General features: G+C 39.5%; 2 protein-coding genes and 1 long non-coding RNA gene across 3 annotated transcripts; 1 reads left to right on the top strand and 2 right to left on the bottom strand.

The window, feature by feature from the left end:
• Positions 1-742: 742 nt before the first annotated feature.
• LOC140797579 (beta-adaptin-like protein A) lies at positions 743-7158 on the bottom strand. Its single transcript, XM_073151145.1, has 11 exons — positions 6998-7158; positions 6383-6899; positions 6162-6289; positions 5595-5793; positions 4886-5114; positions 4534-4700; positions 4200-4409; positions 3213-3323; positions 2935-3111; positions 1763-2215; positions 743-1593 (listed from the first exon to the last, which is right to left on the bottom strand). Exons 1-11 carry the CDS (start codon positions 7048-7050, stop codon positions 1303-1305), a joined length of 2535 nt encoding a protein of 844 aa, XP_073007246.1. The 5' UTR covers positions 7051-7158; the 3' UTR covers positions 743-1302.
• Positions 7159-9166: 2008 nt separating this feature from the next.
• On the bottom strand, positions 9167-10443 carry LOC140797581 (uncharacterized). The gene is made up of 2 exons (XR_012110687.1): positions 9673-10443; positions 9167-9356 (listed from the first exon to the last, which is right to left on the bottom strand). It is a non-coding gene; the product is annotated as an uncharacterized lncRNA (long non-coding RNA).
• A 173-nt stretch (positions 10444-10616) lies between these two features.
• Positions 10617-12124, top strand: LOC140797856 (uncharacterized). The gene has a single exon (XM_073151538.1). It carries the CDS (start codon positions 11091-11093, stop codon positions 11937-11939), a length of 849 nt encoding a protein of 282 aa, XP_073007639.1. The 5' UTR covers positions 10617-11090; the 3' UTR covers positions 11940-12124.
• The last annotated feature ends 1464 nt before the right edge of the window (positions 12125-13588 follow it).

The raw sequence follows: 13588 nt of genomic DNA, 5'->3' as shown, positions 1-13588 counted from the left end.
TGATGTACAATTGATGAATGTGTTGGAATGTCAAAGTGGCTCAACTGTGAGTCTAGTTTGCTGTTAAACATGTTTGCAAATGCTTGTAAGGGCAGGGTTATGGCTTTTCTTATGTTTGATACCTGATGGTGATTTAATTGATATTCTACAAGCAGATGTATGTTTCATAGGTTGACTGATATGAGAACATTGACAGTATAAAAATGTACAAATGCCGAACTTTTAGGTACATTAACGACTTCTTTGTTTTGATTTGCTTGTACTGGATCGCATCATGTAAGTACCTAACCTGATCTCAGGGATATCGAACCCTTTTTTTCTTCAGAAACAGGTATTTCCGGTTATTTGATTTGAATCTTGATGGTGAGAAATAGAGCAATCACTGCCGCAGTTGCTTCCAGAATTCCATTGCCGTAGTATTGTGAGTTATAAAGTCAAGATTGGGTAAAGATAATATTGCTTATAAGTCAAGATTGGGCAAGATGATACGGTACGACTCGTGCTCGTGGAAATGTCGAAGCAGAAGCATTGGGACTTTTCACTCGCATTACTATTTGGAATGGAACGAAATTCCAGTCCTAGCAATTTAAACGTACTCCATGCTGTACGTCCTCAATGTCGTGGTGGCCGACCATTTATATCTTCGTACAAAGTAATACGCGAAGAAGAGTGGCATGTTACTATAACACTCAAAATCGATGAACAGACTCAAATCTAATAAAACCAACTAAACTTGAGAGAATTATGAAATTAACTAAACGTACATACGGAAAAGGATGAGTTTCAGAAGAAAGGTTACAGAGGCAAAACAGAAAAGAAACGATAACTGGAGTATTTTAGACTTTGATATTCCATCCAATGCATCAATGGGATATAACACTCTGCGACCTGACATGCATACTTCTAGAGGACCTAGCAAGAAAGAAAAACTCCATACATCCTGAGACACGATTCCTCACCATAAACTCTAAATGTATAAGGCGCTACTTGGATGAGAAGTTGAAAAGAAAAAAAAAACTTATTTTCTTAAAACAGACTTGTGAATTTCTTCGACCAAAGAACAAGCCGAAGGGTACTGTAGTAGTGCAACATACTTCTACAGCTCCAGTGAAGCATCAATGATCTATTTTGAACCTGCCAATCCGATAATGCTTTCAAAATACAGCCCCATAAATTGTCGTTGAGTTACTTGATGGCTTTCTGTTTGTAGCCAGCAATACAGCAAGCTTTCTTCGCAAACGAGTATATGATTTATCAACCCAGAGAATCCATGGAAATAGTCAGTCCGGAGAAGCTGAAGAATCAAGGCAAGCTAAATTTTGACAAAGCTGACTGGAACAAGGCATAAAAAGCCTCTGATATACTCCCATCATCAGCCTTAATTTTTATCTGTGCCATTGCTGAAGATGTATTGATGATGCATTCCACAAGGAAAAAAACGGATGCCCCATCTTTCTGAGCGAAGAAGAAGAACTTGTAATTTGGAGGCCGACCACCAGAGGCGATGCATTGAATGGAATTCCCTTGCATATGGCGGATGAGAGCCTGAGGGGTTGTCAATGCTGCTGCTCCTTGAACAGTTAGAGAACATTCCTGCTAAGAGAAAGATGCAACTACATCAGATTTAATTCCTAACTATAAGTGACGAGATCTAGAAAATTAGTCACATAAATAATAATGCAACACTCTAAAGAAAATTTGTATATGTTTACTGCAAAGTGAAACAGAGAGAAAATATTTGATGAGGCTTTGGGTTACAAACCTGAGATAAAGATATCGCTAGCTGGCCCCACTTCCTCTGGAAGGCACCTGGATCCAACAGTGGCTTTGGGTTAAGGATCAGGGCAGGAGGAGCAGGGGTGACAGGCAAACCCAAACCAAGAAGGTCATCGATGGCAAAGGTTGGCTCTGAAGTGGACGTCAGCAAGCCAGGATTTATAAGTGCTGCCTCAGTTAGTGCCTTTGAATTAAGAGACAAAGAAGAACCATTCAAGTCAGAAGGAGCACTATACGCAGAAGCAGCTGAACCATCATGGACTGGACCGCCATTTTCCTCTTTTTCTGATGTGCTTAGGAGAAGATCACTATCATTCTCTTCATATCTTTGGGCAGGTATGACATTATCAGCAGATTGTGCTCCTACAGACAAACTCGCAAGATCTTCAGAGAACTCAAATGGTCCACGATGCTCCTTGTCCGTAAACATATATGCGGGCTGCAAAATGCATCATCAAATGACAAGGAGGTATACAGAAAAACATTTTGAACCATGTAGCAAGTTTTCTTTAAAGAAAAAGAAAATCGGTGGAATTTCAATGATTTAGTAAGTCATCTAGATAGTGAAAATTAAAATTAGATAGCTAAGCCAACTTCCTGGAAGAATGTTTGTTAGTCCTGCATTATCCTAAGTTGTATTATGAGCTCATCCCATGAGACCTAAGAAAGTTCAACCAGAGGTAGACCCTAAAAGATTGATGAAGATGCGCACCAGATGATAGGGTAGCATTACCACATCATAGACTGAAAATTAACTGGAAAGGAAAGTTACAGGTGATCTTCCCAAAACAGGGAGAGAACCATCTAACATGTTTCATTTACATTTACTGGAAGGTCCAACACTTACATCTCTGATACATATGGTCCCTCAAGAATACTCTGGGAATAATCTCTTTAATTTTTATGGTGTGTAATTTCTTCATATCAGTTTTAAAGGATGAGATGGCTTGGAAATTGGCGTTCCATGATCCCATCCTTGTGAAGAAAATCAATGATCTAAACTTTAGCTTCATCAATCAACAACAAATAGTAATCAGGACAATCTCAAAAGGCCAGCAAAAACAAGAGTTAGCACAACCAATACTAAATGAAAGCAGCTGCACCAAGGCAATTAGCAAAGAAAAATCATTAGTAGTCAATGGGAAGAAAATTAAGTACCTTCTGGTATACTACAGATAGGGAGTTAAATTCATCAAATATCCTGTCTTTGATTTCACTGCTCTGTGTATCAGCAAATACTGAAACAGCTTGCTTAGGAGGATTTACTACACGTTCTGCTACTGATACGTCATATTGCAAAAGCCTATAGTAGAACAAGGCTCGATCATGAACATCCTGCAATGAAGTGCTCATTTTATCAGAAAGACGCATGCAGAAGTCATTTCACTGATGGATATGTTTTCCAACTTCTCCATGGAACATAAATCAAGCCAAACCTGGTTAGAATCAGCTATACCAGCAGCTAAAGCAGCTCCCAGGGCATTTTGTGTTTCTGGTGGTCTTTTAAAGAAACATTTCATCACTGCTGTAAGAAGATGCAAACGAACCTGCACCAAAAAGAATTGGAAGAAAAAGTCAATCGTCTAACATGGAAAATACACCTGAACTATAAGAAGAAATAAATCTAACATATGAACATCTTCAAATCATAGCATGAAGTAACAAAAATATTGAGATTTTTAATGATGGTGCAAGTTCCCATGCCCTGATCAACTTGTTGATTTGATCAATAAATTTATTGATTAGCATCTGCAAAATTAGAAAGCCTGCTATTGAATAATTGAAACCTGAAGATGCCATAAAAACTTGATTTTTATCACTAGAAAGGAATATGGTGGCTGCCTCTATCGATGCCCTACAAGGATTAGAAAAAAATATCGAGGACCAATATTACTGCCTTCAAAGATTGAAACTCAAAGCTTCATATGACAACACATATTAAGTTCAACTTCCAAAAAATGGTAGTCATCATAGTTCCTCAGACGTAGGAAGACCAAAAATAACATGAAGTAACATTCAATGACACCACACGGCAGCAGAGCAGGCAACAGTCAGCCAACTGAATTACCTGATAGAAACATTGTGTCAGCGTACGCCCATCATAGGCATTTTAGAGAAGCAGAAAGAAATTACGAAATTTTCAGACCATGGACATGCCCCGCCTATGAATGAATACATATCCTCCAGAAGGATAACCTATTACTAATTTGACAAACCTACATGCAGTCAAATATCAATCTAGTGAGGGCATGGAATTCCATTAACAAACAAAAGACTGGAGGAAATTTGCAAGCAAGAAAAAAATATGGCATTGCTACTTTGCTCTCATAATAGTATGGACACTCATAAAGCAAAACCATTAGCATAAACACTGGAAGTACAAAACATAAGGATAGCATAGAACCTTTAGAAAACTTTAATACCTCGGGTGCGTGCTCATCATCCCAGTTTTCAGTAAGACTTTCCAATATGTATGGAGCATCAAGCATGTCCTGGGAATATTCTCCCAACATCCATAAGAGAGCTGCTTTGGCTTTCGGTTCCTGAACATTTTTGCTACTGATATTTCCAACAACCGCAATGCAATCATGACTCCATTGGGGATACTTCCTCAGAAGATCCTTAACAAGTACCTATATAATTTTTTAAAGGCAAGCGATCTCAGGTCCTTATTTGTTTCATTTTTTACATTGCAATTTATTTCCAAAATAGAGGCATTATGAAATGCTAAGCTGCACGCTTCGTAAAACAAAATACCAGAGTCTCAGCAGTCACATAATCCTTTTCCATCTCAAGAAACTGAAGAAGCCTGTCTACAATTGCATTGACATCATATTGTTGTAGTGCTATCTTTCCAACGGCTCGAATAGACTCTCTTGCAATCGGAACATCAACATTTCCAGCATATTCACATAATTCCGTCACTGATATGCACACATATCAAGAATCAAGACTAGTCAAAAATGAATTAGTTTTTTATAATAGACCTTTCTTTTGATTCATAACAGTGAAATAAGAAGTTGTGACAATTCTAATAACATATGCTGAGCAGGAATTTTAAAAACAAAAATATAATTTAAACTCCATAAATTAAGGTGACAGATGATACCAATCTCATATGTGTTGCTCTCATTGGCAATAGCAGTCAACATCTCAAGCTTTAATTTTTTCACATAAGAAGGTTCGCTGAATTGGCAATAAAAATGCTTGTAGTCTGAGGAAAACAATATTGGAGCACGCATCACCAAAAGATGCAAATGACTCAATACTGCATATGATTGTTCAGGGCTTCCAGCACCCACCAGTGTAAGTAAAGGTGCTTTGATGCGTTCATAGACCTAATAGAGATAACACAATTAATGAGATAGAACATTGATACCCTTCACTAATGGGAAAGACAAGGTTATAAAACAACAAGTTACTGCATGTCAACATGAAAATACAATAAAGCCAGCAGATCAAAACAGCACATGCTTGCAGCTCCACTACCAAAGACGAAAATTCTAAGACTCCAGCCAAACCAGAATATGTTGTAAGAAAATAAGTACAAGCAAAACAAATTAATCGAATAGTTCGTGTGAGGAACTGCAAGATATGACTGCAATTGAACAAATACCTCATAAATTACAAGCATCATAAAAAGGTCACGATGTCAATGTTAGTAATAACTAAAAACGTGGAACTTTCAGGGATAAACTTTCTTTTAAAATAACATCAATAAATAAACTAAAGCATGCTTTTGATAGAGTAGTCTAGATGATGCTAGCAGTTATCCAGGTAACTACATTTTAAAAGCAGAAGGTAATGTTCATGCTTACCTGTTGGTGAACATCAGTCATTGACATTGTCAGATGCAGAAACACCTTTATTGTAGCTAAAACAACAGCCCCATTCGCATGTTGAAGTCTATCTTCCAGAAGGTTCATCATGTCAAAAATCTCGTTGCTATCTGAAGGTATATACTTAGATACTAAATCAAGTATAAGGCACTGCGCCCACTCACTGAATTCTCTGATCCTGCAAGTACACAAGATGTGCTCACATTCTCATTCCATTTTGGGTATTCTGGAAGAAGGCTTATGAGTTTAAGAAGAATACAGTATAGTACTGTCATGTGTACTACTCCAATGAGGAAGACCTGACGAGATAAATTATGAATAAAACATCTGAAAAGTGAATGCTTCCACATATCCTATCAGTTCCACTAAGATTCTTCCCTTTCACTGGATGAAGGCAATTGGTAATTTGGTCTAGCCAGTGCACTCACTATACATGCAACCTTAGTATAAAGAATATGCAGTTCTAAACTGGAGATTCTAAGAAACCGCAGATGATGAAATTCTCTCAGATAAAATCACAAGGAATAATCTCTACAATAATTTTACCTGTTTAAAAGATAATAAATAATTGTCTTGCTGTATAGCGCCTCAATTTCCTTGGAGGCCTCATCTGAATTGCTGCTAGCTTCCAAGTTCCATATCTCCTGCAGCGAGTGTAGACAATTCGCCACCACCTGCCCACATTGGCATTACATCAAGCAGGTTCGTCAAAATTCAGATCTTTCTTTCACATATAAACTTCTCCTAATCACAAGTTAAGATCGCACCTGCGCATCAGGATCCGAAAGCATCAAGCTCTTGAGAGCAGCCGGGAAATCCGACTCGAGGCACGTGGACGCGGAGATATGGTAGAGCTTGAGCACGCCCAAGGCGGCCACCATTCTAACATAGGCGCTCCCATCCTTGAGCCCAGATCCAAGCGGCGCGACGAGGTACTCGACTAGATTGGGCACGCGAAGGGAGCAAAGGCTACGGAGCGCGAGGCCACGGATCATGGGGTCCTCATCGCGGCAATCCTTCTGCAAGAAATTGATGGTGAGGAGAGCGAGATCCGGGTTGCACCGCGCGTAATTACCGACGTAGAGGTAGCACATCTTTTTGAGGACGATGTCGGAGGTGGCGGAGCACATCACCATCTCGCTGAAGGCGGATGAGACGTCGATTCCCACCGTCATGTAGGAGATCACCCGCTTGAAGAGGTCGCGCTTGGAGTCATCTGCCCCCGGGGCGCGGCTACCGGCGAGCTGCCGCAGCTGGAGCTTGAGATCGGTGACCTCGCTCTTGCTGTAGAAGGAAGAGGACGAGAGGTATAATTAGGGTTTTAGAGAATAGAGAATAGAGAATAGAGAAGAGAGAAGGAGAAGGAGGAGAGAATTAATTACCCGGATGGCTGGGACGGGGATGGGGATTTTCCCGATGGGAGAGGAGGCGCCATGGCCGATCTCGATGGAAGAGTGGAGGAGTCGAGGGATAGCTTTGTTTGGTACTTACTCTTCGTAACTCGTTGAAATCGTTGGAACGAGGAGGTCTCCCGTATACGATTGGGCACGGGCCGGGCTTACATAACCAAGCCCGGATTCTTGTTGGGTCGGGTCGGGACAAGCCGTAACCAACCCGACTCGGGCTCAATGGGCTGTGCCATGGCCTCAATCCAAGTCCAACTACCTTATTCCGCCTCCGGGCTTAGAATGAAAAACTGCAAAAGGTGTCCATTTTTGCAAATCGAGTTGCAGTATAAGAAGCTCCACGTGTTTATACGGTCCAAAGTTACCCGCTTACAGACGTGACAAATAACCTGAGAAAAACAATACAAACAATTCCAAACAATTCCAAGAGACATGAAGCTACAAAAGAAAATTTTATTATAACAGAAATAAAGTCAAAGATTTTAATTTTAAAAAAATCTAAACTAAAATAATATCTAGATCATTCATAATGTTCAACAATTATTAATATGACGTGAAAAGAAATTCTAAATAATTATAACTAATTTATAGACTCCTAATGTGGATGATTTCAATCTTGAGCTTCGTCTCCAGTTTGAATTATTCCAATCCGCTCCTAAAAAAAAAAAAAGATGTTTAATGAGCTCAACGCTCAGCAAGTAATCTTACTCTATCTATGAATATGTCTAACAACAAAAAAAATTAACCAGTGATAAATATAATATAATGCACAAGAAATGATAACTTATATGTAACATTTTTCTCAAAAAAAAAAAAATATATATATATATATATTAGATTTTTTTTTTCCGAATGGATCACAGGAGGTACTCTGCAGTGCCCGTTGAGTAAGATTAGAATCACCGGGATGAAAATTCACGTCGCAACGTACATTCCAAGAATCTTTTTCTTGGACTTATCTCTCAAAATAGTTTCCAAATATCTCTTTAACTAGTATAACTCAAACCAAATCAAATCATGATCACATAGTTCTGGATTCATAATTTTTATCAAGAATTCATTATACATAAGTTAAATATTGCATAGATATCAATGTATTTTAAATCAAGTAATTTAAAACTCTTACAACACTCTAATATCATGTTAACTTTTATATCCTAATTAAATAAAAACAAAATAGAGTAAATATCAAAAATCCAATCCGCCTCATTATTAAAAAAAATTCTAATTATAATAGTAAATAAATATTTATACGGACCAATAAAATATAACCATGAATATCTAATTTATCACTATTTTTTTATATAACCCAATAAAATATACCTATAGAAGATATCACTAACATTCAAACATCTTTAAACAGATTTTTATTTAATAAAAGAAAATTATTACTAATTTTTCTGCATTAATAAAATAAAATATGAATATGAAAATCTCATGGTTATCTAAATCATTTCTGATTTTGAATTTTCTTTTTAAAAGAACACTGCTACAGTCCCATGTGTACCGTAGCAACAGACCCTTGTCTCTCTTTCTATATATATATATATCTTCTTCTTTTTTAAAAGCTCTTCTCCCTTCTCCTCCTCCTCCCTTTCTTTTCTTCTCCTCTCTTTTCTTCTTCATTTTTGCCGCCCGAAATCCGTTGCCACCGAAATCCTCACCCTTCTTCCTCTTTAGGGTTTTTCTTCTTTATAAATATATATATATATATATTTTTTAATCTAGTATATATATATAAGAAAATAATGTGGGTTTAGTTAATTGTTTTTTTTCTTCGTAATAAAACTCTAATAAGGATAAGTGCATTATCATCCTTATCGTTATTAATGTTTATCTTTATTTATCTATTTTATTTTATTTTCGGTCATTACAGTATGTGATGAAATTGGAATATCTACGAGCTGATTTGGTGTTTGACTAAACTCGCATTGCGGACAAAGACGAACGTGCACTTGTCTTGCAGTTTTGATATCGATTGAAGCTACTTACTGTGTGTTCGTACTTATAAAAAAATTCATCGGACGATATGAGGCCAGCATTTCCCCGATATAAAGCCCAAATAATTCCTACATACAATTTTTAGAACACTTGTCGTAACTCGTCGAGTGGTAACTTTGAGATTGGTAATAAAAGGTAGTGCGATGCCAGAATTACCTAACTTGGTATAATCAACTGTGAGACTGAGTGCATTATGCATCCACTTGCATATAGAAATAATTAAGCTCAAAATGTGGACAAAAGAAGCCTGGGTCCGTTGTTCATGCATGAAGTTCTCTAGACTGGAGAGCGGCCGATTATAGTGTTCGATGGCTGATGGATGTCGGATTCGGTACTTGCATCAATGAAAAGGACAAAGTGAGGGAACGCAGTTCAACGAAACCACATAATAATTATTGCCATGGAAAATTTCCTAATTTTATGAAGTAATGATTTTTATGTAAATTATTCTCTATGGTCATTCTCTACTCGAGTCTTAGTTACTATATACGGATTCGGTGATGTATAATTAAATTAAACTTGTTAACAAGACCCTAAATTTCAAAGGTTCGGATCTTCTCTTTGTAAGTCTCACTACCTTCTTTCTTTTTTGCATGCCGTCTTATGATTGATTAGGAAACTAAGTGTGAAAGGTAGCAGGCTAAATTTACCTGTGGCCAGCTTGTTTCTCCACATGCAAAAGAACAGAGAGATATCATTCAGATGGGCATCACTGTTCTAAAAATGCCTGTGACACAAGAAGACAAGTTACAAGCCAACAAGCGTAGCCTCTTCTCTCCTGCATAAACAAATCCTCTCTCTCCCACACGTCTAAGATTCGGCACTACATTAGAGGAGTATAAAAATTATTAATTGAAGCTATACCCATGTAATAACTTCAACTAATTGCATCTCCAATTAAGTATTAAACTTCTCGCATGAGTCCCGTGAATGTTGGGAAAGTGATGGGGCATACCTGTCCCTTTCTGCTTGGCATTCCCTCGAACAGCATGAGTGCGCACTCTGGGTGAGTGTTTGCAAAGCTTTGGAAGCATTGAATTGGTGGCATTCCCTACGCCATCACTACGTTAACCACAGTCAAACGTATTTGTTCCTATCCTTCTAAACGTACTCTCTTCTTCGGCCGTTAGCTTTGGATGCATTCCCCCCCTCCCCGCCCAGCCTTCCTAGAGAAGAGCTCGTCATTCTAGACGCCGTAGACGCCCAGGAGTTGGGTTTTGGTACTTAGCTGCTTGAAGTCACTGAGGAGGACAATAGGATAACAACGTGCTTCGTGTGTCACGAGAGGGATCGCCATTGAATTCTTGGTACTCTCCTTATTAATATTGCGTAGGTTCATGGACTTTGAGGGGGGGAGGAGTAAGCTAACAAACGCTACGCTACTCAGCTTGGAAGTTTGGATCGGTGGGTTGCCAATGCCAAATGCTTTGCATCTGAATTGGCTGGCATATAAGAACAAACGTAAGGAACCAAAATAGTGTTATTGATAATTATGATCTCATTTTACGATTTGAACCCTGTGATTTCAATTAATCATACACTTTTGCTTCCTTAAAATGAGCACACCAAAAAAAAAAACATACAGGGTCTCAATCCTCGTGAAGGGCATTTTTGTCCTAAAATATATAATGTAATGTAACAACCGGAAACACACAACTCGGATCTACGTGCAAAAATTGCCTTGATATTCTCGATGGAAATATCTAATGAGGAGGAAGTTCTGGCAATAAGTCTTAAATGCAGGTGGTTATTTGTAAAATTTCCAGCGATGGAAATATGATCCGAGTCAGACTCGAGTCAAGCAAATCATGACCAGATCCGACATGCCACAACCCACTTGCACTTCTAAATGTCGCCCCTCCTGCCATCCGCCGACGTGGCGTCTGTGGCTACGCTCGCCCGTGCCAAACTTGCCTCGACTCACGAGACCCAACCAATCCCATATTTATTCCCGCTATTCCATCACTACTTATGTTGTCATTCCGTTAATCTGCCCTTTTATTCGTGCATCCGATAAGAAAGAGTGGTAGAAGAAGAAGAAGACGTGAGATCCGCCAATCCGATCCCCATGGAAAAAAGCAAGAAGCTAAAGCAACGCTTCACCCAAATGCTTCTCCGTTCTTCTTGCACTACCACCACCACCACGAGCACCGCTGCCGCCGCCTTGGTAAGCTTATCCAAGAATAATAGCAGCACTATCCAGCATTGCAATACTCCACCTCGTCGCCACGTCCGCACCGCTCCGGTGGTTCAAATCTCCATCGATTGCGGCGGCGGCGGCGGTGGCCGCCGTTCCTTCGACGACGTCAAGAAGAGCAAGAAGAGCGAGAAGAGAGTCGTGCAAGATGCGAAGATCAAATCAATGTGCAAGGTAAAGGAGAAGGAGGTGACGAAGCTGGTGTCCAATGCTTATGGATTTAGCACCTCCTCCTCCGCGGAGAGCGACACCGAGCTCGGCCTCTTCAGCAGCAGCGACGAGCGAGACGAGAGAGAGGAAGAGACGAGAACTCTGTTCTCCTACATGAGCTTCTCCTCCGACTCCTCCGAGTTCCACTACTACCGGAATCCGCATCCGAGCAAGAAGAAGAACAGCCATACTAAGAAGCCAGCGCGAAGAAGCAGTTCGAAGAGTAGCAGAGACTACTCGCCTCTGGTCTCCATCTCATCGACGGAGAAGAAGCCAGAGAAGCCAGTCAGATCGGCTGAGAGTGGCTTCGCGGTGGTGAAGAAATCGAGTGATCCGTACAAGGATTTCAAGAGCTCGATGGTGGAGATGATAGTGGAGCAGAGGATGAGTAGCATTAAGGATATGGAGAGACTACTCCAATCCTATCTCGAGTTGAACTCACCTCATCACCACGCTGTTATCCTCGCAGCGTTTACGGATATATGGGAAGCTATCTTTGGCGAGCAATGACATAGTAATAGCTAGGAGTGACAGTGTAGTTATGTTGGCATTGCCATTTCCATTGTAATTTTATTCAGCTTCTTAGTCTTTTACAAGCATTGTTCTCTGGTTTTATCTTCTTTCCTCTCGGTTTTGGAGCTTATGAGTATTGTTTTTATAAGTAATTTTGAATATAAGATGCTACATTTCGAGTTGATGAAGATAGAGCACAGGGGGGATCTTCGATCGGGTCCACTCAAATTTTACGAGTCTTATATGTTTTTTTGTTTGTTTGTTTGGGGGTGTGAATGGAAACATCGGATAGGTGTGATCGATATTATTAGTGCGTCTGGGTTAATTCGCTTATCTAGGTTAGCACCTGATGATTTAATGTTATGTCCTTTGTAATCGTACGATTATGCTCCAAAAGATGTATTCCTCTAAATGTAAAAGATGCTGTTACTGAAGCAAATGGGCATCTAGTATTAGTCGTAGTTGTCGTCAAGCAGCCCACTGGCCTAACCTTCCAGTAGATTAAATGTACCTTCGCTTGTTCTCTTCTGTGCTTAAAACCAACAAAAACGACAAGCGTAACACCCCCACCATCCTTGTCCATACATGGGAAGCCAACTATAGATTCTGCCCCTTAAAAGCCACAAAGATGCTGGATTTGTTGTGGAGATCGCCACTTAACAATTCCTGGTGCATGACTTGATCTCTGCAATGCCCAACCCAAGGCCTGAGTTGGCCTTCTCAGACTGCAGAACTAGTACACTGATGTACTAGTGAGCAGTAAAACGTAAAGGGAATCCCCAATACCATGTCCTATAGCTGTTCTCCACTCGTGGTTTGGGACGCAGGTGTACCTGTGCAACAGAGGACTATAGATTTTAGTAATACGTCGAAGTTTATTGCACTTGATACTGGGCCTTTTAAGAAGAGGATGTTTAGGGCTCTGGGTTGGGCCGTACACCCATACCGGACCCGTGCTTAACTAAGCTCGGGTTAAATATGCTACTCTGAGGTAAAAAGTGTTTGTAAAAATTAGTTTACAAGTGTTTGTGGAAAATTTACGCCATCCATCATCATCCGGGTGGCAAAAGGCCAAATAATACGCAGCTCCCGAACCCAAGCTCACAATACAGTTGCGAGAACTTCGATAACGCATCAGATTGTATGCAAACTAAGCAAGAGTTAGTATACGTAACTCCGGATGGTATTTAACTCTTTATCAACAGAAACTTGAGCACGGTCAAAGTCCAGCCAATAATATTCTGCCACACGCGCGAGTTGTAAGAAGTACCAATAAATCAGATCCTAGAGAATCCTGACGGAAAACTGGAAGGCCATGTTAAAAAAAAAAAAACTACTAATTTATAATTATTATTATTCTCAATAATTATTATTCTAAAAAAATACTAATTTATAATTATTATATTAATATAAAAAAATTATAATTATTGTAGAGAAAATTATTTAATAATTTGATAACTCAGTGATCTGAAAAAACTACTTGAAGCCGGCCTATAGTAGTCCGCCACGCATTCAATTCTAGCCGCCGCAACTGGCCCACTTCCTCTGCCTTTTGCTCGCCTAGAAACTTCTTGTGCTAGCTCCTCCCTATCTCCATTAATGCACCTCTCAGCCTTGGGCTAGGGTGGTTAACCATTTGATGAAGA

Source organism: Typha latifolia, chromosome 11 (genome assembly GCF_019914945.1).
Source record: "Typha latifolia isolate L0001 chromosome 11, TyphaL0001v2, whole genome shotgun sequence".
Classification (NCBI taxonomy): Eukaryota; Viridiplantae; Streptophyta; class Magnoliopsida; order Poales; family Typhaceae; genus Typha; species Typha latifolia.
Note: the sequence above shows the minus strand (reverse complement) of the source record. Positions and strands in the feature narration are given on the sequence as shown.